The following is a 25,943-nucleotide window of genomic DNA, read 5'->3' on the forward strand; positions in this document are numbered from 1 at the left end:
GACTCCTCCGGCCTGCCACACATTCCCCAGACAGAATAGCTGGGATTCTTGCATTCCCTCCCCCAAAATGACCCCAGCTGGACAGTGATCTGCAGTGACATCGGCAGCTGGCTCCAGGGAGAAGATGGACCCCCTCAACACAGCAAGAAGCCCCACAAAGCCCAGGAGAGGCTCTGTTTTGGTCCCGAGGAGTGAACACTTCCCTGGTAGATTTGTTTTTGCAGAAGTACCTGGGTGCTGTGGCAGCTCTGCGGGCCCTGGGTTAGGGAGGGAGTACCCCACATTCCCAGAGGTGCCCACTCATGTGCAGTTATTCCCTTAAAGCCCCAGCTCCTCGAGTCACTCCATCCCTGCAGGAGCTCAGCTTTTGCCAAAGACCTCACTGCTGTGGGCAGTGAAGGAAGGCGTTTGAGGGAGCACAGAGCAGAGAAAGCCCAAAGGTGGGTGTGCAAATAAACCCTTCTCACCTCGAGGTTGCCCTGAAGATGCACCTTGTGGCCCTCCGGTAACCTCACCTGTGGTGGAGGAGGGTGTAGGGGCATTGGGAAGGGGGAAAATCCCTCTTGTGTGGTTAGGAGCAAATTGGGTGCCGATGAGCTGCTCTCTAAATCCTTCCTGCCCCAAAACCAGGGCCCCTGAGGGGAAAATCCAGCCCTGGCATGGCTGGGGATGAGCAGGGCTGTGATAGAGGAGTAGGTGCTGAAGGGTTAACAGGGAGTGTTTGCAGCCAGTCCCTTGTCACCAAGGAGAAGGGATCGGCCCTTGGGAAGGAAACAAAACACCACTGCCCCGGAGGGTGATTTCCTCTCCCCGAGCAGCATTACAGCCCTGGGACCCCAAAAGGGCTCTGGGCAGCAGGACAGTGTCACCACCCTGGGTGGCAGGGAGCAAGTGGCACCAGGTGAGTGTGGCTGCTGGGGAGCTGGGCTGGGGACAGGGCTGGGGCAGCTCCCCATGTCCCCATCATCCTTTTCCCTCAACCTCCTCCCAGTCTTATGGCAGGATGTGGGGGACAGCGGGCACGGGGCCGCGGAGCATCCGTCCCTACCAGTCCAGCGAGCAGTACCTGTACGCCATGAAGGAGGACCTGGCAGAGTGGCTGAAGGAGCTCTATGACCTTGACATCGAGGTGGGCACCTTTGTGGAGGTGCTGGAGACGGGGGCTGTGCTTTGCTCCCACGCCAACCACGTCACGCAGGTGGCCGGGGAGTTCGCCCGCGCCTGCCCCAGCGTGGCCCAGCACCTCCACCTGCCCACTGCCGGAGTCACCTGCAACCTCACAGCACAGCCAGGCACCTTCCAGGCCAGGGACAATGTCTCCAACTTCATCCAGTGGTGCAGGAAGGAGATGGATATCAAAGGTAGGATGCCAGGCTCTGGTTGTCCCATGTCTCCATGTGCAAGTCCCCTCCAGCTGCTCCGTGTTTTCCCATGTGTCCCCCAAACCCAAACCTTGGCATGGGACAGCACCATGTGCATGCATCCCTGAGCTGGTATTCCTTGGACAAGGTCCTCCAGGCTTGGCAGCAGCTTTGTAGGGTGCTGGCACGTGGCTGGAGTGTTTGCTTGGGTGCAAATGTGCACTGGAGCAATGGGAAAGGAAAGGATGTATGGCATAGTGTGTCCCTGCCAAGCACGGCACGATCCCAACCCTAAGGACAGCAGAAGTCCTGGCTCTGAGCAAAGCATCTGTCACCCTGTCCTACCACCATGGATGCCCAGAAAGGGGAGTGGCACAGAGCAAGACATCCTCAGGGCACTCAGACACTGAGTTTTGTGGCTTTGGGATGCAATGAAACAGCTGTAGATGCCCAAAAGGAAAGGCTCTCCCTCCTTTAATTTATCCCAACTCTTGTTGAACCCAACCATACTCCTGCTGGGATGGCTCCAGTGAAGAGCACCCTTTTGGGTGGGTTTTGACTCCATCTGTGCCCCCCATCCCCTTTGTCCCCATCCCCACATGCCACCCCTGGCTCAGCCCAGCCCTGCCCTGCCCAGATGTCCTGATGTTCGAGACAGAGGACCTGGTGCTGAGGAAGAACGAGAAGAACTTCGTGCTGTGCCTGCTGGAGCTGGCACGCCACGCTTCCCGCTTCGGAATGCGCGTCCCGACCCTGGTGCAGATGGAGGAGGAGATCGAGGAGGAGCTCCAGCAGGAGCTGGACCTGCCTCCCACCGGCACCGCCCTGCCCCGGCCCCCCAGGAAACCACGGGACCTCAACAACCTTGACCAGATGGTATGGAGGGGCATGGGGTGGCACAGAGATGGGCATGGAGATGGATGGGGATGGGCATGGAGATGGATGGGGACAGGCATGGCCACCCCAGGACCTTTCCCAGCAGCTCTGGTGATTACCCATCCCTGCTGCCCGCAGGTCCAGCAGCTGGTGAGCCGCTGTACCTGCCCCGTCCAGTTCCCCATGATCAAGATCTCTGAAGGGAAATATCGTGTGGGGGACTCTGACACCCTCATCTTTGTCCGGGTGAGTCTGCTTCACCCTGTGCTTTGGGGGAAAAGCATCAGGAATCCTGCTCTGCTGCCATGACCCCTCTTCCACAGTGCCCCAAATGGGGCCCGGGTGGGAGTTTTGACCATTATCCCAAAGCCAGGCAGCAGGGGAGCTCAGCCCTGCTGGTGGTGTTTGTATGGATTTAACCGTCCGTGTGTATGGGGCAAATCCTGGCATCCCACAGAGCCAAAGCCTGGTCTCACCCAGCAATGGGAACACTGGGATGCTCTGGATCGATCCCTAAGCCTGGCCTAAGAACCCAGCACATGATGAAGGACAGGAACTTTCCAAAAGGGTCCCCATCCTCCTTGTGGTGACGAGACAAACCTGTCGGGATGGCCGCAGGAGCTGTGCCAGGGATGCAGCTGTCCTTTGGGACACTTGGTGGCACTTCGGGCAAGCCCACAGCTCTCGAAGCCCGGCCGAGCGTGGCACCCGCAGGGTGTCCCATGGCATGGACATTCCCGTGCAGATCCTGCGGGAGCACATCATGGTGCGGGTCGGGGGCGGCTGGGACACGCTGGAGCACTACCTGGACAAGCACGACCCGTGTCGCTGCACCTCGCTCTGTGAGTCCCCGCGTCCCCAAACCCCGCGGCTGGGCGAGGGAGGGGAGTCTCTTATTGATCTCGATGCTTCTCGGGGCCGTTTTCAAGAGCGGGAGGCTTTGGTACCAGCCATGCCTCGTTGTTTTGCCGGGGAACGTCGGGTTTTTGGGACTTTCTTTGGCTTTGGTGGCCACTAGAGGTCATGGAAGACTTTTGGATGGAGCCAGACCCCAAAAGCCCCTTCACAGGGAGCGCAGCTTTCTGCCGGCACCCTCGAGGGGCTGGGTGCTGGGGGCGATGGCACCCGGGGGTGGGTGCAGGGAACAGGGGTGCTGTGCTGAGCCCCCCCCGTCCTCCCACAGCTCACAAACAAGCCTGGAAAGGCCGGAGCCCGCAGCAGCAAGTGCAGCACGAGGTCCGGCTGTGCCCGGCCCCGAAGGCGGCCGCCCGCAGCCCCCAGCCCGCGCTGCTGGTCAGCCGCTCCCAGAGCCCCCTGCCCCCCGTCACCTGGGGGGTCCGTGTCCCCCCTGGCTCCCGGTCCCCTGCCACCCCCTCGCCAGAGGGCTCCGGTCGTCAGCCGGGTGCCAGCCCTCACCAGGAGCCAGCGCAGCCCCGGAGAGTCCCTTCGGGCAGGTAAGTGGTGCAGAGATGCTTTGTGCCCCAAACTGCCTGGCTTCAGAGCAGTTTTTCGCACATCCTTGGAATTTCTCCCCGCCTCTCCCTTCTGGAGGTGCCCAGCAGCAGGCGGGATGGGGGCGATGCAGCAGCTCCCTGGCCCCTCTCCGCTGTCTCTCCCCGCAGGATGCGGGAGCCGCCACCCGCTGTCCCTTTGGGCAAGCAGCCGTCACCATCCAGGTCACCCTCTCGATCCAGCCCCCCTGGGCACGGAGCGAGGGGCCGGGCACCCACCCCGTCCCGGCTGAGCTTCCCGAACGGCGCGGGGGTCCCCAGGGCACCACAAGGGACCAGCCCAGGGAAAACCCCCCCTGTGGCACCGGCACGGGGCAGGTCCGCAGCACCCAGCCCACGGACCGTGCCAGCAACGCCAAAAAGCACCCACCAAGGAGGAAAATCATCTGTGGTGGCTGCCAGGCCACAGGAAGCGGGGACACCCACCCCAGTGACACCCCGAGCCCCCAGTCCCCTAAAGGTCCGTGCCCCCAGTCCCCTAAAGGTCTGCGCCGCCTCCTCGCCCCGGGATGCCTCGGGAGACTCAGAGAGCCCACGGGAAGGGAGACAGGCAGCCCTCGGCCGGGGCCGACAGCCCTCACCTCGGAACTCCTCCAGCCAAACCCCGACACTGGACAGCAGCGTTAAACCCCCCATCAAAGCCAGCCCGGCCTCCTCCCGGCCCCCCACCCCTCTGGCCCATCCTGCAGAGGGGTGCAAGGTCTGCGCTGCCGGGGAGGGTCCCCAGGGGACACGGCAGTGCCACCCAGCCCCGAGCCCGAGGGCTGCGGCTGCTCAGGGACCTCGGGTGCCAGCGGATGAGGGCGGGGGAGCCTGCGGCCCTGGCAATGGGGCTGCGGGGCTCCGGGGGTGCTGTGGGAACCCGCAGCCTCTCGGCTATGACAGGGTGGTGGAGGAGCTCTCCCGCGGGAGGCAGCCCCTGCGCCCTGTGGGGATGGGGAGCCAGGTCCCCAAAACACCCGCACGAGCTGCCCCAGAGCCCCCAGACCCGGGGGAGGCAGAGGGGCCGGGCGTGGGGGGCCAGACCCCGCGGGGACCCAGGGCCAACAATGTCACCAAGCCCCGACGGTGCCTGAAGAAGCCCGAGCGTGTGCCCTCCATCTACAAGCTGAAGCTGCGGCCCAAGGTGCGTCCCCGGCGGGACCACAGGCCGGGCAAGCGTCCCTCCCGCATCCCCACCCCGCTGGGGCATCGCCCCCCTGCCCCCCGGGGCCAGCACCGGCCCCCGGGGCCACCCCGAGCCCCCCAGACCGGCAGCACACGTCCCACGGCCAAGCCCTCCCTGGGTGACAGCGGCGCCTGGCTGACGGAGGATGATGAGGAGTCGTGGGTCTGAGCCCACCCCGAGAGTCAGTGGGGACAGATGGACAGACGGACGAACAGATGGATGAGCTCTCCAAAGGTGGGAGCGATGCTGAAGCTGAAGCCGGAGCTGCAGTGCCCGAGGTTTCCAAGGGCAGAACGATGGGATTGCTCCCGGACAACCTGGGGGGTCCCACCTCGCTCTCTGGAGCTGCACCCTCTCCTTCCCCAAGGCTTTTTTTCTGTGCTGGTAACCCTGCTAAGTGGGCACTTTTGTGCTGGTTTGGGTGGAAAAGCCCAGCCCCAAACTGAGAGAATGGGATGCTTTCTGCAGGAGGAAGGACAGCCCACCCTTGACATCCACACAAACCATCTCATACCTCAGTGCTCCCCATCTGCACCATGGCACAAGCAAGCCTCATGTCCGACAGCAGCAAGAGCCTTCATGAGTGCTTGGGTCACTTGGGTCAGGGGGTAGCAGGAGGGGACCCTTGCTGACCCCCATGGGAGAACCAGGGTGGCCGTGGTGGCCTCTGGGGTGATGGATGTCACCGAGGGTCACAGCAGGCCCTGCTGCACCCCGAGCCCGCAGCCACGGACCCTGCAGTGCTGTTTGTGCAATAGAGATGTACCAAAGCTCTTCTATTTTCACATCTTTTCTGTGTGAGTGGGGAGAGAGAGAGGGTAATCCTGATGTAGGCACAGCAAACGTCCCTCTGAGAGCCCCACAGGGCCCAGGAGAGCCCCATTTTCCAAGAGAAGATGAAGTCAGCCCCACTTCTCCGCAGAGGAGCAGCAAATGGGAGCGCTGGGACTTCAGGAATGTAAAACCTGCTGGCAAAAACACTCCTGAGGCTGGTACGGAACAAGGGGGACAGACCTGATTTTTAATTCAATTTCAAAGAAGGAGGTGCAGGGCATCACAGGCGGTGTAGACACCTCGGGAATTTCTGACAAGAAGTCCAGGGGGGAAAGGAAAGCCAAGTCCAGGCAACCGGGATGCTCACTGGGGCAGGAGGAGGAGGAGAGGGAGAGGGAAGCATCCTTGGTGGGGCTGAACCAAACCCAGGCTTCACCTCCACGAGCACGGGGCAGAAACCTGGCACTGTCCTGGGCACAGTGGTGGGGACATCCCAGCCTGTCCTCAGCCCAGGTTGCTTTCAGCAGGGCCAGGGTGGCGTTGGGTGAGTGGTAACTCTGTAGTAAGGTGTGAGTAGGGGTGCTCGTGGCTGCTGCCGTGCTCCCGTGTCCGATCCCTGCACCTGGACACATCGGATCTTCCTGCCTAGGATTCCCTGCCTGCACCCAGGGTGCCACCACCACCACCTATCCCTTCCTGGGCTCTTGGGAAAGTAGCTCTTGGTAGCCCTCGTTTTCCCGGGAGCTGGGAAATGCTGTCGAAGCAGTGAGAGTTGTTATTTTTACTTATATAACTTCCTCTGTCTATAAAGTACAATAGAATATAACAATTATATTTATAACCTTTTTTGTTCGTTTTTTTTTTTTCTTCAAAATACTAAATAGATGCTATAAAAACCTGTAACTAATTGTGCTATAAACTGCAGGCTACAGGGTTATAACAAACAATGTATTGGCTTAGTCGTTGATATGTGTACGTCGGAGCACTTCATAAATGCTTTATTATTAGCATTTACCAAGGAATTTCCTTCTCAGACAATTTGGAGGGATAAAGCTCTAGCCAGAGATCGATAAGTGGACTTACACGTGTTCATAAATCCTGATGGGATGAGCTTGGATGGGGAAGCTGGGTTTGCCACGGAGGCAGGGATGGTGACAAGTGCCACTGCCCTTCCTGGCTGAGACAAACCCGTGTCCCCCCATCACCTTTCCTAATTTTTTCCCTTTTTTTTTTTTTCCTAAATTTTGGAGCAAGGGGTTTGATTCCCCAAGCAGGGAGGGAGGAGCAGGGTGTCCCCCCAGCCCTGGTGCAGGGATGGGGTGGGGAGAGGCACTGGAGCTCAGCTGGAGCTGCCTTTAATGGGAAGCATTTCCAAGAGCACAGTGGAGCTGCTGGGCCATGGACACCTGGCTGTGGTGGGAGAGAGGGGTGGGTGTCCTGCTTTGCTGCCCAGAGCAGGAATCCCTCCAGCTCCTTGTTACAGCAGGAATCACGGAGATGTTTTGCTGGAGGATGGATCAGACACAGATCCTGCCTCAGGAGGTGAGGATGGTGTTTCCCTGTGTCTCACATGCAGAAACCACGACCCCCTCAGCCTCTTGCTTGCCCTTCACCACCCCATCACCATTTCCTTTGCCACCCTCCCTGCGGGGCAGGGTGCAGGCGAGCTGCAAGTCTGGTGCAAAAATAAACCAAAAGATTAGAAAATAATTTCCAAAATAAAATGTGGGGCTGACTTTCCTATTAGGGATAGGCAGAGAGAAAAAAAAAATCCAGGAATGCAACTGGAAATGCTGCTCCAGCTCCCCATTGCTGCCAAGGCTGCCTTGCCACGGCCGTGTCTCACCGGGATGGAGGCGACATCCCTGTGGGGAAACCTGGCGGGGCCGGACCTGGTGGCACTGCCGGTGGCTGCGGTGGCACAGGGGCTGCCCACCTGCCCGGGACACCCCGGGGGTTTGGGGTGAAGCCGTGCAAAGCTGGTCACCTGCTGAGCCCAGGACGAGAGGTAGCAGAGGGGTGACCTGCCCGGCAAGGAGTGTTCCCAGATTATTTGGTGTTCCCAGGCTGGGGGGAGGAGAAGCCTTCCCGGGCTGTGCTGGGGCGGAGGGGAGCTCAGAGCCCTGGGAAGGCAGCCCTCAGCATCCTGGGGATGTCAGGGGCAGGATTGGGACTTAATATTTTTTTTTTCCCCTTTCTTGCTTTCATCCAGGAATTCCACCTGGAAATCTGGCCCAACTGAGCCAAAAGACAGCCCGTGTAACCTGGCTGCTCTGGCTTCCAAAGGGAGAAATCCCAGCTCCACAGGGGGAAAAACGGGACTCCTGTTTCCCTTTGCCCCAGAGATGGAACCAGCCCCAGAACACCAGGATACAGGTGCTGGAATAATTCCCTTCCAGAGGCAGGTGAGGTCAGGCAGGCAGCAGCAAGCGTTGCCCCTGGGCAGGAACGGGCAAGGATGAACCGACAGCCAAAATCTGGGCACCCTCTGAGGCACCTCCTCCACCCTCCAGTGCCATATATAACCCCGGGAGCCTTGCAGAGAGCTCAGGGGTTTAGCCAAGGACCTCCCTCACCCCTCCCCACCTCCAGGCAGCCTGGCCACCCCTCTGCTCCAGCCTGGCCACCGCATCGCCCTGCCCAAGGTGCCCCGTCCCCAAATGTCACCGCAAGGGAAGCATCCCCCAAGGTGCCTCCAGCACAGCTCCCACCGCCCGGAGAGCGGAGCCGCTGGCGGTCACCGGGGGTGGGCGGGTCCCTCGGGGCAGGGGGGGCTCACATGATGGTGCAGCGGTTCCTGCGCAGGGCGCCCTGGAAGCGGATGGTGGTGTGGACGTGCTTGCAGCGGGCGCAGCCCACGCTCTTGAGAAGCTCGCTGAAGAGCAGCAGGATGTGCCAGTTGTACTTGGCCGAGCACTCGATGTAGCCGCACTTCCACGTCTTCTTCACCAGGTTGGAGACGTTCCAGCGCGGGATCACCCGGCCCCGCTGCAGGTCCCGCTTGTTGCCCACGATGATGATGGGCGTCTCCGAGGTGCCGATGACCCTGGAGGATGGAAGGGGACAGGGCACGGCGTGACAATGCACCAGCCCGCAGAGCTCAACCCATCCGAAACGGGCTCGTGGCTGTGGCTTGCCAAGTGGAGCACGCCTTGTCCCCTTGTCCCTCTCCATGGCCAGCCACCCCTCATGCCATCTCCAGCTGCTCACTCAGGGCTCACCCACAGGGCACACCTGCTCTTCTCTTGGTTTTTGGGCTGCCAGCCCTGCAAAGGGGCTTTGTGCCAGTCTAATATCTCATCTCTGGTGCCAAGATGTGCCCCGTTGATGCTGTACCCCCTTGCCAGGAGCCATGGGGCTGTACCACCCTTCCAGGAGCTGCAGGGCGGGATGCACCATCCCAAAGCCATCCCTACCTTGTTTCCAGGATCTGCTGGCGGATGGTTTTGATGTACTCGAAGCTGTCAAAGCAACAGATGTCATAGACCAGGATGTAGGCATGGACGCTCCGGAGCCCCCTGCAACACACGTCCGCCCACTCCTGCAAGGTGCAGAGAGGGATCAATCCTGGCTCAGCCCTGCTGCCGTGCCTGGGGGATGCCCTGACCTGCCCTGCCCTGCCCTGTTCTGGGGATGGGCACCCCAAGGAGGCTGCTGTGCCAGCAGGAAGCAGGGGGCTGCACATTCTGCAGCCCCGACACCCAGCACCCACCTCTGCTCTGCCCTGGCCCATCCGTGTCTGCCCCCACAGCTCTTCAGCCATTCCCCCATCTCCAGAGATCCCTTATCCCCTTGGTAATCCAGGGGAGAGGAAACAGGATTTGTTCCACTCCTGAGTGAGGGTTACAGCTGGGAGTGGGGCTGAACGCAGCCCCCTGCCCTGGCTGTAAAAGCTTCATCCTCCAGAGCTGCTAATTAGCTGTGTTAATTAGTGATGCACTCTAGTTTCTGGGGCAGGGCAGGTGAGGAGGATGCTGAGCTCCATCTGAGGTTTGAGGGTGATGGACCAGCAGCTCTGTGGGTCAGAGGGAGAAGGTGACAGCAGGTCTGTTTGGAGGAGACATGGGGACAAGAGAGGAGCAGAGGCTGCTCAGGAACTGAGTCTGTGAGAGCAAGATGGGGATCCAGGGCAGAAGCAGGCAGAAGTGGCCTCTCCATAGCCAAAATCTGGAGCTGTAAGAAATATATGCTGTCAGGAAATTTTTGGGTTTCTGGGAACAATGGGATTTTTTTCCCCCCTGCTGTAAGAGTGAAAATCTGCCTCACTTCCAGGCACTTTCCCATCCCAGCAGTGGGACTGGGAATGGCTTAGCCCCTGCAGGCAGCACTGCAAAACCCTCCTGAGGGCCTCTGCAAAGGAGAAAGGTTCTCCAAGGAGGAAAGGCATCACTTCTCCCCCAGCAAACCCCTTCAGAACTGTGAATCAGCCCTTCCTGAGTTGATCATCGAAATGAGCCAAAATAAGAGGACCTGGGACCAAAGGGACCTGGGGAAAGGGGAGTTTTGGGGTGTGGGTTTATCTCCGTCACAGAGGGGCAGCACGGCAAGGAGCTGGGAGGGAGCAGTGACCCAGCCCCTCTCTGCCCACCGAGGGGAGGAGATGCTGGGAGATCCTGAGGCTCAGAGATGCAGGAGGATGGAGCAGCAGCCTCCAGGTTACTCTGAGTCCTGATACACCTGGGACATGGACAAACTGCAGCCATTTCCCCATGCTGGGCGCAGCTTGCCCCGGTGCTGTGATGTCAGGATGGTTTTCCTCACGCAGTGCAGGTTTCCCGGGATGCTGGAGCTGGAGAAGTGTTGCACTGCGGGAGCAGGATGTCAGAGAGCCACTGGCTCCTGCTCCTCTCCCAGGATAGCACTGCAGGGATGCTTCTCCTGGCACGGAGCTGAGCCCAGCGATGTTTCCCGGCAGACAGAGCTGTATTCCTCACCACAGCCCTCTCCTTTCCCCTCGGAGCCATCCCTCTGCTCACCCCCTCTTCCCTGGAAACCTCCATCTGTTCCCACCGGCCTCTTCCTCTGGAGTGCAGCAAGGCAGGGAGTTAATGGAGTGTGTGAGCACCAGCTGCCGTGTCAATAAATTACCCTTTGCTATTTCGGGCTGTTTCTCACGCCGACCTTTCGTTCCCTGCACTCACCTATTAATTTTTAAACCTTCTCCTCGCCTCTGGAGTGCTCATTTCACCCCCTGCCCAATGGCACAGGGGCTCTTGGAGCACTACATGGCCCCTGTGACCCTGTCCCTGTCAGGTATGGGGACACTGTAATTAACTGAGTTGTCCCCACTGGTAGCACTGCCCTCCAGAGTGGCTACAGCCATAGCTGGGGACCTCCAGCTCCTTTCCCCACAGTGGTGACACAGCTGTGCCCCTGGGACTGGGGCTATGGCATGAGCTTAAAATCCCCTTTTCCCCCATTAATTCCATCCAGAAATGGTGGGCACTGATGGCAACACTCTCCAACCCCACACTGCCTTTTGGGGCTGCTTTGGAAGCACCTGAGGGGGTAGAGGAGGAACTGGTGGGTTCAGCATTCCAAGAGCAAGCCCAGGCAATGCTGGAGGGGGTGATGGCCACCCCCAGGAGGGGACAAGCTCTGCCTGGCTTGGGCAGTGGGTGCATCAGGAACTCTCCATGAACCCCTGTTTTTCACCCCAATGCTCTGCTTTTGGCCCTGACAGCCACGGAACTGGATCCCAGTGCTCCAAGATCCCAGCTGGATGTGGCTGTGGGCAATGCCAGAGCCACGCTCCTTGGACTGGGATGCCACCTCTCTTGTGTTTGTTGTCACCAAACTTTAAAACACACTTCACCCTGGACCTGCTCAGCAGCATCCACGAGGACACAATCCCTCACTTAGCAACCAAACCCTGACGTGGAGGGAGAATCATCCCCGGAAGAGGCAGAACTGGAACCCCGCAGAGTTTAACAGCCAAAACCCCACAGAGGTCACCGGAGACCCTCAGAGGTGGAGGCCCCCTCGGGTGCCCCCCTACCTGCAGGGTGTTGACAGGGAAGGCGGTGATGGGGGGAAAGTCCATGATCTGCAGGTCGTGCACGTGGCCGTTCATGACGACGGCGGGCAGGTAGACACGGCGGGCCGTGGTGGGCACACAGACCTCGCTGAACTCGTTGTACAGGAACTGCCGGACTATGGCACTCTTGCCCACGCCCTGGGCTCCCAGCACGGCGATCTTGAAGGTTGCCACCATCCCGCCGTGCGCCGGCCGCTGCCCTGGTGCTGCCTCTGCGGTGCCGAGGCTGCATATTCCCGAGCAGGGGGCCTCAGCCCCATTCAGGATGCATTTCCCCTCCGGGACTCTCCGTCACTGCAAGGCCAAGGAGAAGCAGGTCAGGTCTGAGAGACACCCTGGAGTTACACCGGTGCTGCTTCAGGGGACATTTTTTTCAAGCAGGAGCTTTCCCTGAGGAGCAGGAGCTGACAACGTCCCCAGGGAGGCAATGCCTTGGCATTGCAGGACCTCAGGGTCCCCCTTGGAGTCTCCCACCTCAGCAGCCAAGGAGAGCCAGGATTTGAGTGAACTTCATTCCAGGAAGGTTCTCACAGGCACATTCAGCCCTTTCAGCACCAGAGCGAGGAAAGGCTCTCTGCGGCTCAGGGTTTGCTCAGCCCGGGGCTGTGCTGGGCACTCGACCCACGGGCACTGTCACCAGCTGCTCCCTCCCGGTGCTGCCCCAAGCCGGGGAATCCATCTTCCCTCCGCTTGGACAGCCGGAATTGCCTTTTGCCGGGCGGGGGGAGATCGCTCAGCGCCTGCGAGCGACAGCTTGAATGTTTCGTTTCAGGCTTTGAGAGGCTGGGCAATTAACTTGATGGGGACTCATTTGCAATCCAGCTGACAGGGTGAGCCCAGAGCCGCCGCCACGTGTGCTGAGGCCGCAGGGACACCGGCGCAGGGCCACACGTGTGGGGGGACACGGGGGGATAACCCACACACAGGGGTGTGGGAGCTGAGTCTGAGGAGACCAAACACCCGCTGGTACTGCGCTCCCGAGCAGGAGCTGTGATGGGGACAGCAAAGCCAAGGGGATGGGTCCCACTTTCACTCGCTCTCATCTCTAGGAAGCAGCTTGTGCTTTATCCTAAAGTGTGGATCCTTTGACCAATTTGTGATGCTCTGGTCCGTTTTCCCTGAAAACCATCCCCAAAAGTGCAGGGCAGCAGCTGAAAGTGTCGCGTTCAAACACCCTGTTCCGCCTGTCTGATGGAGATTATTTACCCCAGGGGGAGCCTGGGCACAGGCGTTCCCACTGCTGGGTGCTGGAGTGGCCAAGCTTCCCGGGATCGCTTCAGCTGGGCCGTGGCTCGCACCACCCTCACCCCCCTCACACCAGGAGTGGGGACCGTGTCCCCCTGTGCTGCTGGCACTGTTCCCCGGGGTGCTGGCTGTCCCCAGCCCCGGCAGTGGGAATATTTCTGTGCCAAATGCAGGGAAACGGGGGGTGCGGGAGCCCCCAGGCCCGACCCTGCCAGGGCCTTTCTCCGCCAGCAGACAGCACTGTCACTGCAGGTCCCGGGGGCCACTCTGCTGCAGGGACAGCCCCGTCCCCACAAACCCTTCCACCTCACAGCAGCATCCCCAGCTCCTCTGCGGGGCCGGAGGGTCATGGAGCGACACAACTGGAAAGCCAGCGCCCGCAGCGATCCCTGGAACCGGGGCACAGGCTGAACCCCGCTGTGCCTCCGCCAGAACCTCATCCCCCTCTGTGCTGGCACACGGGGACTGTGCACCCCCAAAAACATCAGAGGCCGACCTGATGGTCCCCGGCCCTACAGGCAGCTACTGGGGGAAACTGAGGCACAGCGGGGGGACCCTTCAGGGCACCCCACGGTGGGGTGGTGGAGCAGGGACCAGCCGCGATCCCCGGGCGCTCAGCACCAGGCCGGGCTCCGCGGGCTGCAGGGCCGGGCGGGGGCACGCAGGGGGCTCCCAGCAAAAGGAGCTCCGGCCCCCGCTGCGACCTTGGCCACCCCGCCACGCCGGGGGCACTGGAAGGAGCGACCCCTGAGCCCCGTGGGGCGGCAGCGGCGGCGGCATCCCGCACCCCACATCCCGCACCCCGCATCCCGCACCCCCCGCATCCCGCCCCCCGCACACCCCGCACCCCGCATCCCGACCCTCCTGGGGATGCTCCGGCCGCCGTGGGCAGCGCAACACCCCCTGCCCGCGGGGTTGCTGGGGCTGGAGATGATCGGGGGATGCCGGGGGGAGACGACACCCGCACCCGCCGTGCCGGCGGGCGAAGGGGAGCGGGGAGCACCGGCGCTCAACTTTCACTGGGGACCCCCTTGTCCCCTCATCCCGGCCACCCCCGGCCCTGCCCAGCCGTAACTTTGCCCCCTCCCCGTCCTGCCCTTCCCGGCGGACCCCCCGTACCTGGCAGCGGCGGCCCGGGCCGGCGGCGCCCCGGCGGGCGGCGGAGCCATGCGGCGAGCCCGGCGCGGGGCGGGCGGCCCCGCTGCAGAGCCCCGGCCCGGCCCGGCCCCCGCCCGGCGCGGCGACACCGGGGGGCGGCGGCGGGGAGCGGGGAGCCCGGCCGGGGCACGGCGGGGGGGCCGGCGGTGTCCGGGCAGGGATGGAGGCAGCGCCCGGTGGGATGGCGGGGATGCCCAGGCGGGAGGCGGGCAGAGCCTGGGGAGGGATGGAGGGAGGGAGGCAGGCAGAGCACAGGCAGGGATGCAGGCAGCGGCCGGGGAGGGAAAGAGGCTCTGCCCAGGCAGGGATGCAGAGGATGCCCGGGGAGGGATGCGGGCAGTGCCCGGGAGGGAAGGAGGCAGCACCGGGAAAAGGAGGCAGGGAATGCCCAGAGCGAGCCGCAGGAATCCAGCAGAGACGCCGGCTTCTCCCGGGGCTCTGGGGAGGCGCCGATGGGAAAAGACCCTCCCATGTCCCCCCTGCAGTGTGCTGGGTGCAGCGCCGTCGCCCCTTCCCTCCCCGGCGCCCAGCGGCATCGGTGCTCTCGTTCCCTCCCCGGACGATCCCCCCCAGGCCAAACTCCTTCGGGGGAGGTGGGCAGGACCCCTCCCGGGGAGTCTTTCCCTCCTCCGACACCGCTGCTCGCTGTGCTCTTGGGCACATCACTTCACCTCCCCTGTGCCAGCCCCCGGCCCGCGGGCAGGGCTGGGGGCTTCTCTGTGCCCGAGCCCGGGCTGGTTGCAGGCGCCACCAAAGGAGGGACATTTCTGTTGCAATGTCTGCATTTTTGGGTCACCCCGCACGGAGCATTTACCTGCGTGCTGGACAGAGGGAAGATGCTGGCTGCACCTCCGGGAACATGGTCCGGGCCCCGGGACGCGCTGCTGATGGACTCCCTGCACCCCGAGCCCCACTCCGGGTCACTGTGACACCAGCGAGCACCGAGGTGTCTCCACAGGTCTGGCTGCGACCACACGGGCTTGGCTGAGCCCGAGCACCGGCGACAGCTCGGCCGGGCTCCCCCCAGCCTCGTCAGCACCTTTGGCTGGGAAAAAACATCATCTCAGGGGGCTCTTCTCCAGGGTGAGGAGGGGGTGCGAGTGGAAACACAATGCCACATCCTTCCTGGTGGACAAAGGACGCCAGACACAGCCCCACGGCTGGGGGGGACAAATGTGGGACAGCCTTTGTGCCACCCTGGCATCAGCACCAGGCAAAGGGGGTCACAGCCCCTTCGCCGTGCCCCACGTTACAGCCGTGCTGGCAGAGATCTGGGGGTTATTTCCCTGCAGAGCTGCCCGATGGTCGCAGCAGGGGAATATTTATGCGTCCCTGGGGTTATTACCAGCTCTAGATGCTGCTTCCATTCCTCACATGGCCACAAAGCAGTCCCGAGCCCTGGAATGTTTCGGGGAGAGCGCAGGGATCGGGCTGCACATGAACTCTCCTGCACAATTCAGGCTCCAGCCTCGGGGCTATTTTTAGCAGTTCCCTCCGAGATGCTCTTCAGTTGCAGTTTTATGTGTGAAATTTAATATACGAGGAGCCGGGGGGAGGGGAGTGGGGCTGGATTTCGGCACATTCCTTGCTGGCTGGGAGGTTTATCCCAGTCTCAGTGACAGGGGTCCAAGGCAAACCTAAAATCATCCATCCAAGAGCTCCCCTGTCCTGGTGTGCAGGTGGCAGCAGGAGACAGGCAGAGCTGGTGGCTCGGGGGGGCTGTGGTTAGCTCCTGCCTCAGCCAGATCCAAAATCCTCACCTGAATCCCTGCCTCTGCCCACACCCCATCATGGGCTCAGGGACCTGCTGTTGCTGGCACGGAGCAGGATGGGTGTGAGGCCAGTGGGAGCAGCAGGGATTTTAGGGAACCCACCCAGCCCAGCAGGATTTGCCCCAGCTCCAGCTAGAGCAGCAAGGACCAACTCAGGAGGTCCCTGTGCCACAGTGTGGGCCTCAGGAACAGGGAAGGCTGTGGGAACCAATCCCCCTGGCAATTCCCAGCTCAGGGAGCAGCATCTGTGTCCCCTGAGCCCTGTGGGGCACAGCACGGCCCGGGGTTGGTGACAGGGCACGAGTGTGGCTGCAAACCCACAGCAGCAGCAGCAGCAGCAAAGACCAGTTTCTTCTCGAGGAGCCTCTGGCAGAACAGGGAGGGAGGAAGAAACCCTTCCCTTTGCCACAGGACATGAAGAGACAGCAGCTGACAGGGCAGAGCCCTGAGCATCTCTGTTCCCGTTGGGCCAAATGCAGCTCCAGGCTCACCCCCAGCAGGGAATGATGCTCGCTTCCCATCCCAGGCACACCAGGGGTGCATGAAGGGACATGACAGCCAGATCAGTGACCCCAAACCAGCCTGTCACTGTCACTTGACACGTGCACCTCCTTCTAACACAAAACCATCCCAGTGCAAGGCAACACGGGGTGATCTGGTACCTGCCTTCCACAGAGGGTGGAAGTTCCCAAAAATCCAAGTGCTGCTAAACCAAGATTGGGCAGGGTAAGGGAAAAAGTTACCCTGCTCCAGAGCAACACTCCCCTAACCTGCTGCTTGTTCTGTTGCATTTCTGGCCACTTTGGGGCTGCCTGAGCTTGCCTCTGCCCTGCTACAGAGGTTTTGCAGCCCAACCCACCTTGCTTGGGATTGGACCAGTGATGGCAAAGCCCTCTGGAAAACAACAGCACCAGGGCAGAGAGATCCAAACACATCAGTGACTCCCAGGATTTTATCATTTCACCTCAGGGAGAACAGGTCATGCTATACCCAGCCCACCTGGGGCCCCAAAAGGGCTAAATGGGAACATCCATCTTCTGCTCCTCATCCGAGTGTCCCTGCTGCCCTTTGAGATGAGGAGAAGTGGCTGTTGGAGGACAAGGGAAATTTGCTGCTTCCTCCCCCTGCAAACCCCAAATTTGGGGGGAGGGGGGGGTCTGTGCTGTAGAAGTGACTGGTGGAAAAAGAAGCCTGGTGAACAAACAGCCTTGTTCCCACCAAATCCAGCCTTCAGCCCTGCTGCTCCCATGGCCAGAGCCAGCATCAGGGGAATGGCTCCTCTCCTCTCCCCATTCCCACAGAGCCACACGCAGCCAGAGCCTCGTGGAAATGAGTTTATTGACACGGAGGGCATAGAAAGCCTGAAGAGCAACACGAACGGCCAACACTCGAACGAGCAGGGGCGGAGGGAACGGCACCGACGAGCCCCGGCTCTGCCCCGGGGTGAGACACCCACCCGGAAAGCTGGGAAGGAATTTGGCAAGAGAAGAGGGTGCTCAGCAACCCCTCCCCACGTCGAAGCTACGCTCTCCTCCCTGCCCCGACACAGCATCCACAGCATCGCGCTCAGTGCCACCACTGGTGCTTCCTTAATTGCTCTGTTAATGATTTTTACACTACACCCGCAGGGCTTGGAGCAAATCACCTCTGGCAGGGCTCAAGGGCTGGGTTGCTCCAGCTCTGCCCCACTTTTTTCCCCCCAGCCAGAGCACAGGGGTTCCTACAGAGGGACACCACCTTCCTCAGGGTTGTGCAGCTCCTGGGCCCTGCTGGAGTTTCTCCCAGGACACTGTGACCTTTTCCCAGCACTGGTTTCTTGGCTGCAGTCAGTGCCAAAGCCCTGATGAACGATCTCCCACCGTGAAACATTTATTGACTTGGAAAGCGGCATCGAAAAGGACAACATGGGGGTTGCTACAGGCAGGAGCTTTGTTAGCTGGGGAGGAGATGTCCAAGCATGCTGGAGAGGGAGAAATGTTCTGGATCGGGGCTTGGATGAAGCAGGACAAGCTACGGATGGAGCAGGGACATGCAAGAGGCTTTGCTTTCACTGCTGTTGCTGCAGCTCTGAGTGGTTGCAGTAGGACGAGTCCACAGCAATGGACTGGAAGGGAAACAATCCTGGCCCTAAGGGACAGGTCGGAAAAGAGGGGCCAGGGCATGGGGCTGCTTGGGACAGGGACTCAGAGCAGGAACCTGGCTGGCTCTGGGTCATCACTGTGACTCTGGGCACAAAGGGTGGAGCTGCAGGGAGAAACGCTTCCATGACCTGCTCCACTCAGCCCAGCTGGAAGCTGAATGCCCCAGGCAGGCAGGGAGCAAACGCTGCCAAGCCCAAACTATCTCCCACCACGCCCCAGCCTGGGTTTTGGGGGACAGCATGGGAACAGGGAGAGCCACTCTGCTCCCCTGGCATCCTGGGGCACTGCCAGCAGCAGCCCCTCTCTGTAGGGGCCTCGCTGACACCTGCAGGAAAGTGGCATTGCCACATTTGGATGTGCCACCATGAGCCTGGGAACTGCCAGGGCCAGCGCTGCAAGAGGGGGGCACAGCTCAGGGATGGCTGAGAAGGCAGCTTGGCCACAGCAGGCACGGAAAGAAGGGAAGGAAGAGCAGCTGCAGATGGGTGAGGATGAAGAGACCACACCTGGAGCTCTGGCACAAGCCTTTCGCTCTAAGAACAGGGCTCGTTTCCTTCATTTCATCCACTGCTGCCCTGTTACCCAGGCCTGCAGCTCCTCCCCACACAAAAGCAGCCTCACTCCTCAAATCAGCAGCTCATGAGCCAGGGAGATGGCTGGAGTGAGAACACCATCGAAGCAGTGCAAGTCTGCCAGCACAAGAGTAATAAAAACCCCTCTTTAGGGCTCCATCCCCCTCCTCAGACCCAAGTGATGGCTCTGTTCCTAATTCCCCGAGGCCGTGCTCACCCTGTTAAGAGCCCAACAGGGCTCCCAAGACTTCCTTGGAATCACCTTCCCTTTAAGCCAATTACAATAGAAAAACTCAAAAAAAAAAGAAAGTATAAAAATATAAAATAAAGTGCAGTGTTAGGTTTTCGACACTTTTGCCTTGTTTTAATGAGCGGACGGGTGGTTTTTGCTCGGTGTTTTTGTGTTTTTCCAATGAGCAGTTATTTTACAAAATCGAAACTACACCTAAAGCCATTTAGAAAACACTCAACATTGGCACAAAATGGAGAGAAGCCCACGAGAACAGAGGAGTGAGGGGCGAGGGGGACATGGGAGTAGTTTGAAGCAGTGGTTACAAACTCCATGGACGCTAAAAATACCAAAGGGGTTTGTTCCCTATCATCGTTAGCACGTGGATACTAATTGCTACCTTGTTTAATCAGTGCCTTTGACTGAAATCCTACACATGAATACAGCTGCTTCCAGTTACGAGTGCTTTTCCCCCCGCGCTGGCGGTGAAGGAGGATCTGGGGACCCCTTTTTTCCCCCCTCCTTCTGCAGGGTGAGGCACAGGCTCAATCTCCTGTTAGTTTTTCAAGATGGCATCGTAGGCCTGGTAGATGTACTGGGACACTTCTGGAGCTCGGCATTTCAGGGAGAGCTGTGGAGAGGAGAGGAGAGGTTACTGTCGGGGCAAAGGGAGGCAGGAGCTTCCTGCCATGTCCACAAAGGCAGCTGGGAATGGGTTGGACAATCACACAAAATATTTTTCCTGCTTTCTTCATCACCAACCCCAAACTGCCCTTTCAGAGCTTGCTGCAAGCAGGAGGAGGAAAACAAAAGCAAACTCCCACTGTGGGGTTCCCAAATTCCTCAGCAAATGTAGGTGGCCCCACAGGCAGGAAGAAAGGGGACATGGTCCCAAACTGAGACAAGGGACCTGTGCTTGTCCTCAAGCTGTACATCACAGCACTAAACCCCAGGGCTTCTAAGGATCTGCTGCCCAGTCCTGATGGACACAGACTTGGCTGTCACTCCTCTCTAAAGCAAAGATCAGGCTGAGACCAGGCTTGCAGCATCAAACCTTGTGCAAACACTTTAAATCACCTTCCAACGCTCACATTCACCCCGCCGCTCCCCAGACCACAGACTTCTCTTGGAACTCCTGGCACAGCTTCCAACAGGAGATAAATCCTCTAATACCAGAGACACACAGGTCCCTCAGAAGGGCAGTGAAGTCACAGAGAAGAGTCACAGGGGTGCATGAGGCAGGACAGAGAGCACCTTCCCACCAGCCACGGGCTGGTGCCAGCACAGGGCCACAGCCAGCCGGGAACACGGCGGGGCATAAATTTCTTTTTGTCTATAAGAGGGGGAAGGGCAGCCTGGCAATGCTTCCTTGCTAATATCTCTTGGCTTTATCTCTGGGTAACCTTGGCAAGTCGCTGCTTGTTGCTGGCGGGCATTGTCCCAGCTCACTGGTGACAGAGCAGGGGAATTCTGTTGTTCCTCACTCCTCCTGTGTTAGGCATTGCTAACCACCCCCAGCCAAATTAACAGCACCTCCCTCAAAGGAGAGGGAGCAGGGAGGGAGGAAGAGCAGGGAGGAACAGCTTGGTGTGTGGGGTGAGGCAGCAGGAGCCCAGGATGTGCCATGCCCTCTGCTCCCTGGCACCTCACCGTGTAGTTGGGGTTCCCGGGCTGGATGCGCAGCTCAGCCAGGATCCAGATGCCGTTGGTGAGCTTCAGGGACTGGTAGAGCATGTCCTGCCCCTCCACGTTCCTCTTGGCAATGGTGTAGACATTGTTGTTCTGCAGTTTGCTGGAGACAGTGTCTTCAGAGGGGAAGGGAGAAAAAACACATCTGTTAGTTCAGATCCATCATCTGCAGAGACAGGAGAGCCCAGAGGAGCATTCCCAGGATGCAAGAGCACAGGGAAAAGCTGGCTCCTTCCCTGGGGAGAGGAGCACACAAGGAGAAAAAAATTCCAGTTCTCTCCATGGACCCATCTCATTCCTTTCAGGCTGTGGTCTCTTGGTGAGAATTTGCCCATTTTACAGGGCTCTCACTGCTCTGGGTCACTCAGGACTTGATCAAGGTGAGATTTGCAGAGGGGAAGAGGACTTTGCTTTATCTACAACCCCCAAGCAGCTGTAGGCAGCCCAAAAAAGTCAAAAGGTGAAGGTGGAAAAGAGCAAAGATCACAGCCTGAGGCTTGCTCACGTTCTGAGGTCCTGTCTCAACAATGAGAGCTCCCTCCTACTTCCCTCACACACAGACACTTCTGGCCAAATCAGTGTCCTACAAGGTAGCAAAAATCCTTTCCCTTTTTTAAAAAGCAAGTACTTTAAAGGGTAACCCCCCTCAGACTCTGTCTCTAGACATCACAGGGCTGTGGTACAGCTTTAACACACAGCCTGACCTCAGCCCTCGCAGCTGAGGTGTGATTTCACCTGCACACCTGTGTCGGTGTCGTTGTCAAACACATTATTTCCAAGGGACTTCTCGAGGAGACCAGAGCAGAGGAAAACACACAGAACACCAGGACCCAAACCAGCAGCCCTTGGATGCCAAGGGGTGTCTCAGTACAAAGCAAAGCAAGTATCAGGCTGTGGATGCCTGTAAAGGGGCACAGTCACACTTTGGGTGGAAGATTCCACACCTGATAAGCATCACTGGCAAATTCCCATTGCTGGTGCCCAACAGGAGAAATTTAACTTCCTACTGGGGCAGTGGAACACTTGATCTGTGCTGGGTCTTTCAGAGCACTACTGACAAAAAATGAGGGAGAGAAACAGCCTTAAACCAACTTGCACAGAAAGCCCAGAGACCGGAAATGTGGGATCCATGTCAAGGAGCACAGGGAGCAGGACAGCAGCAGGGAGGCAGCAGGAAGTGACCCTGCAGCTCTGATCCATCCCTGCACCTACAGACACAGAGATCCACCAGTGCTGGATTTGAGAATGGACACCAGTGTGTGCTGGTGCACAGAGGGATTAGAGAGAGGACAGCAGAGCCTGTTCATGCACCAGGGAATGGTGGGAGGAGGAAACAAAGGGCCCTACAAATCCAGCCCCTGATGCAGACACTTGGATCCACTGCCTCTCCCCAGGGCAGCCCGGACCCTTTGCTGCACTCCTTTGCTCCCCAGGCTTCAGAGCAGCTCCCTGCAGGTCGAGGATGGTTCAGGCATCCAGCTACCCAGACACACTCAGATTTAGGTTTCCTCTCTTCCCCAGTTACTATGGAAACTGGCAGATATATGTAACTAATGAGATCTTTTGCTTAAAACCCCTCATTCCCTGTCTCCTCCTCCCACCCATACTCCTCCTCTCCACAACAAACTCAGCCAGACTTAGGAAAGGGGCAGTGCAGAGAGGTCCCCTGCTCACAGGGAGCATGGCTGGGATTAATCCATGCTGCAAGGACATCACCCACCAGGAAGGAAACCCCAATTCCCAGATCCTCATGCTCCCCCCAGCCAGCAACAGCAGCCTCCAGGCCTTTGGGAAGGCACAGTGTCCAACACAGGCACTGGCTCAGAGAGCACATCCTTGTCTGGTATTAAATGGGATTTTGTTTGCCCAATTTTGACAGGCTGTGGTTAAATCTCAGTCCTCTGGATGTGTATCCTGAAGGTGGAACTACTGGCAAGGACTTTCTCCAGCAATCCTGACACCTGCCACAGCAATCTCCCCTCTGCTGGGAGATGCTGTCAGAGTAAAGGCATTCCCTGAGGAGCAGGGATGCAGGATTGGAACGAGAAGCTGCAATTTTGGCAGCTGTGAGGCTGCTACCCCATTACAGGGTGAGATGGCAGAGCAGGGGAGCTGTGTTTGGGGAGCTCAGCAGGTGAGCAGCTGAGAGCAGCTGCTCTTACACCAAAATCTTTGTGCAATGGCTCCTCTTGCAATGGAAACATCCCCAGCCTCTGCTGAGGGGCAGATTTCTGAGCAGGAACGTGCTTGGAGGGGGATACAGGGAGGGAAAGTGAGGCAGGGCAACCCCTAGGAAGGCCTGTTTTCTGCTTCCCTGACCTCAGTTACCCTCTGAAGAGCACAAAAAGGCCCACCAAAAGATGCTCTGGGTCATCCAGACACCCAGAGCAATGGTGAGCAGGCTGGAGCTGACGTTTGGCTTGCTCTGCCCTCTCTCCCAGCACAGATTTGGGGCCTGGTGAGAGCTGACCCCCTCTCCCCCCAGGTAGCAGCTCCCATCCCTCCTGTGCTCTGGAGTATCAGCAATTTGGATTTTGGAGATCATCAGAGTTGCTAAGCAACAGTGGCAGGCTGTGGCTGGCTGAAGGCAGGACCGCTAATGCCATGTGACAGCACAGCCTTTAAAAATAAATAAATAAATAAATAAATAAAATAAAACAAAACAAACCCAGGCAGATCTTGCTGGGAGCAGGGAGCTGAGCCTGGGCACCCAGAACCCAGGGAGGCAGGAGCAGGGCTCAGTGACTCTGGGGACTCTGCAAACCAGAGCACTCATGTCCTTCAGCAAAGCAGCACAAGCCACACCTGGCCTTGCACAGCGACTTTCTTCAGTCTCAGGGTTTACTCTCACAACCCTCCTGAAGCACAAGGGAAGGGCACAGGGAGGTTTGGCCATCAGTGAGGCCAGGGAAGCCTCTGACATCAGCCCAGCTTTCAGGGCTGGTTCGTTTGGTTTCTTTTCTTTGTATTTTCCTCTCTAAACAGAATTCTTTACTTCAGTCCCACAACTAAACAGTGCACATGGAAACACGGGCACACAGGGAAGAAGGTCTCCTCCTCTGCACTGAAGTGACCCAGTACTTTTTAACAGCATTTTTCTCCTAGGTAAAGCAAAGGATGTAGTTAAATCTTCTGCTCACCAGCTTAAGAATGTCACATCTGAACTCAGAGAGCCAAGATCAGCACCTGGGCTTTGCATGAAGGACAGGCACAACTCAATGCACCTTTTCTGAACTTAGTGGCAATCAGAAAGTAAAATTTAATGCCTATATTTTATGTTGTGGTAGCTGAGAACATCCCTGTGCCATTTCTAGCAGCACCTGAATGGTTCTGAGCATCCAGCCAAGAAGTGCATTCAAATCCCAAAGGCAGATTCTGATCCAGTGGGGAGGCACCTGGGGCAATGTTGTGACAGTACCTTCATTTCCAAGACATGGAATATGCACCAGTTCTCTAATTTATTCGACTATCAGGTACAAGATTTGCACATACAGAAAAAGCCAACATACCAGGCAAGCTTGTGTATGATTGTCCCCCAGCTTGTTTCATTAAAAAAATCCAATTTCTCTTTGTTCTGGCATTAGCAAATTACTTGGGGGAGAAAAACAAAGTGACCACTGCATACCAATAAAGCCATGTTCAACTCTAATCACAAAAGCTGCTGTTTCACACCAAATTGTGGGCCACTAATAAGCAAATAAACCCAAAATTCCTGTGCTGAACAGCATAGCAACTGACTGAGTGCCATTAAACGGGAGGCAATCTCCATGTGCAAGTCAGCGCATCCTCTTTCACTCTGTGGGTTTGGGTAAGCAGTGTTTAGGAAAAAGAAAAACATTTAGCTCATCTGATTTGCATACCCTAATGTAGTGATCCTTTAGAATTTAGTCAAACTTAGCATGTTGAAAAAAACCCCAGTGTAAACAAGGCAAACTGAGCTTTAGTGCACGCTCAGTTACGGGGGAAACCTCAGTTGCACCAGCAGCACCCAGAATATTTGAGCTATAACAGTTAAGGAATCTATTTTCATGCACTAGATTCTTGTGTTTTCATTTAAAATCCCCCAAATAAATTAATTTAGCACTGGATTCATGAGACATGAGAATGCTGGGCTATAACCATGACCTTGTGTTTTCATTATTTCTGAATGAGGTTTTCTCCAGGGAACTATCCCAACCTCTTCCTAAGAGGCTGAAGCATGAAACAGCTCTAATGAATTCAAGATGTGCAGGGCATCCTAAGCACACCTTGGCCCCATGACACAGCTCCAGAGAAACTTGTTCCTCCACATCCACAGAGCTGCAGCCCCCAGGAACAGCCTGAGGCCAGGTCCATCTCTGACCGCTGGCAACCTGAGCCCCCCAAACCCAGAATGAAGCACTCATCTCCCCCTGACTCACTGGGAACAGTGGGAATACCTTCGAAGGTCCAGGATTTGCTTCTTTTGGAAGCAAAGATGGTACAGACACAGATCAGACCACTTAAGGGTACCTGCTCCTCATCCCACAGCACGGCACCTTATCCCTGGCTTCACTTGCCATGCTCTGGGCTACCTGCAGCAGCCAAGACTCTCTGGTTGTTCTGTGCACTGTTTTGGGGTGAGCTTCCAGGGACAGGAGCTTTTTTTGCCATCCCTGTTGCGAGCCACCAAAGCTCAAATCAATCCTATTTAGCTTGCCTTGTGGGCACAGGATGGATCTTTTACCTACAAAGGCCTGCGAGCACAGACTCCCACAGAAGCTTCTCAGCTGCCTGCCTGTGTTTATCTCCTTTTTGTTTGAAGGAAGAAAAGCAAGAACCTGGGGAGAAGTCTGCAGTTTGCACAGGAGGTGCTGTAAGGTGACTGTTGCACGGTGACAGACAGCTCTGGCCATACAAGAAACTCACAAGCTGCTTTTAGACAGATAAAATCCCAGCCCCCAACAAACCCCTGTTCCAAGGCTAACTCACTTCAGAGCCAGTTCCACCCAGGGGCTCACAGCAGCATCCTGGCTCTTTCCTGGTCTTCTCCAGCCTCTCCCTCTCCTCATTTCTTACACCTCCCAGGCACATCCCAACCTCTTGGTTGCACACAGCTACTGTCACGTCAAATTAAACATCAGCTTCTTCATCACCCCTCTTTGCCATTCACTCTTGTAATGCCTCAGCTCCAAATCCCTGTGTACTCTTCATTTTCACCTTCATTTCCTTATTTTTCACCTCCTTGATTAATCCTGTCTCAGCCCAGACACTTCTAGAAAGCCTCAAGTGGGTCCCCCCTGCCTGCATCTTCCTTGCAGCATCTCCCAAGTCTCCTGCCTTTAAAAGCTAAATAGGGACTATGTGCTGGGTGTTTAGAGAAAAAGAAATTCCAATTTCAGTTTCTCCACTGAGGAAGAGCTGCATGCCCTGCTTGGCTGCTCTGTAGGGC

At 58.1% G+C, this 25,943-nt stretch overlaps 3 protein-coding genes across 7 annotated transcripts in view; 1 reads left to right on the forward strand and 2 right to left on the reverse strand.

Annotated features, from left to right (window-relative positions):
- Positions 1-1,003: 1,003 nt before the first annotated feature.
- GAS2L2 (growth arrest specific 2 like 2) lies at positions 1,004-5,084 on the forward strand. The gene is made up of 7 exons (XM_069033748.1): positions 1,004-1,361; positions 1,999-2,237; positions 2,376-2,483; positions 2,983-3,079; positions 3,421-3,691; positions 3,860-4,010; positions 4,233-5,084. Exons 1-7 carry the CDS (start codon positions 1,004-1,006, stop codon positions 5,082-5,084), a joined length of 2,076 nt encoding a protein of 691 aa, XP_068889849.1.
- A 3,381-nt stretch (positions 5,085-8,465) lies between these two features.
- On the reverse strand, positions 8,466-11,904 carry RASL10B (RAS like family 10 member B). The gene is made up of 3 exons (XM_069033587.1): positions 11,689-11,904; positions 9,107-9,231; positions 8,466-8,736 (listed from the first exon to the last, which is right to left on the reverse strand). The coding sequence occupies exons 1-3, from the start codon at positions 11,902-11,904 to the stop codon at positions 8,466-8,468; spliced, it is 612 nt and encodes a 203-aa protein (XP_068889688.1).
- A 5,318-nt stretch (positions 11,905-17,222) lies between these two features.
- The window catches only part of AP2B1 (adaptor related protein complex 2 subunit beta 1), a 77,769-nt gene continuing 69,048 nt past the window's right edge, over positions 17,223-25,943 (reverse strand). For all 5 annotated transcript variants that reach the window (XM_069033049.1, XM_069033052.1, XM_069033048.1 and 2 more), the window contains 2 exons: positions 20,495-20,649; positions 17,223-19,475 (listed from right to left, as the gene is read on the reverse strand). In XM_069033049.1, coding sequence (XP_068889150.1) covers positions 19,401-19,475; positions 20,495-20,649 — 230 coding nt within the window. In that variant the 3' untranslated portion in view covers positions 17,223-19,400. The remainder of the gene's footprint in view (positions 19,476-20,494; positions 20,650-25,943) is intronic.

Source organism: Aphelocoma coerulescens, chromosome 19 (assembly GCF_041296385.1).
Source record: "Aphelocoma coerulescens isolate FSJ_1873_10779 chromosome 19, UR_Acoe_1.0, whole genome shotgun sequence".
Taxonomy (NCBI): domain Eukaryota; kingdom Metazoa; phylum Chordata; class Aves; order Passeriformes; family Corvidae; genus Aphelocoma; species Aphelocoma coerulescens.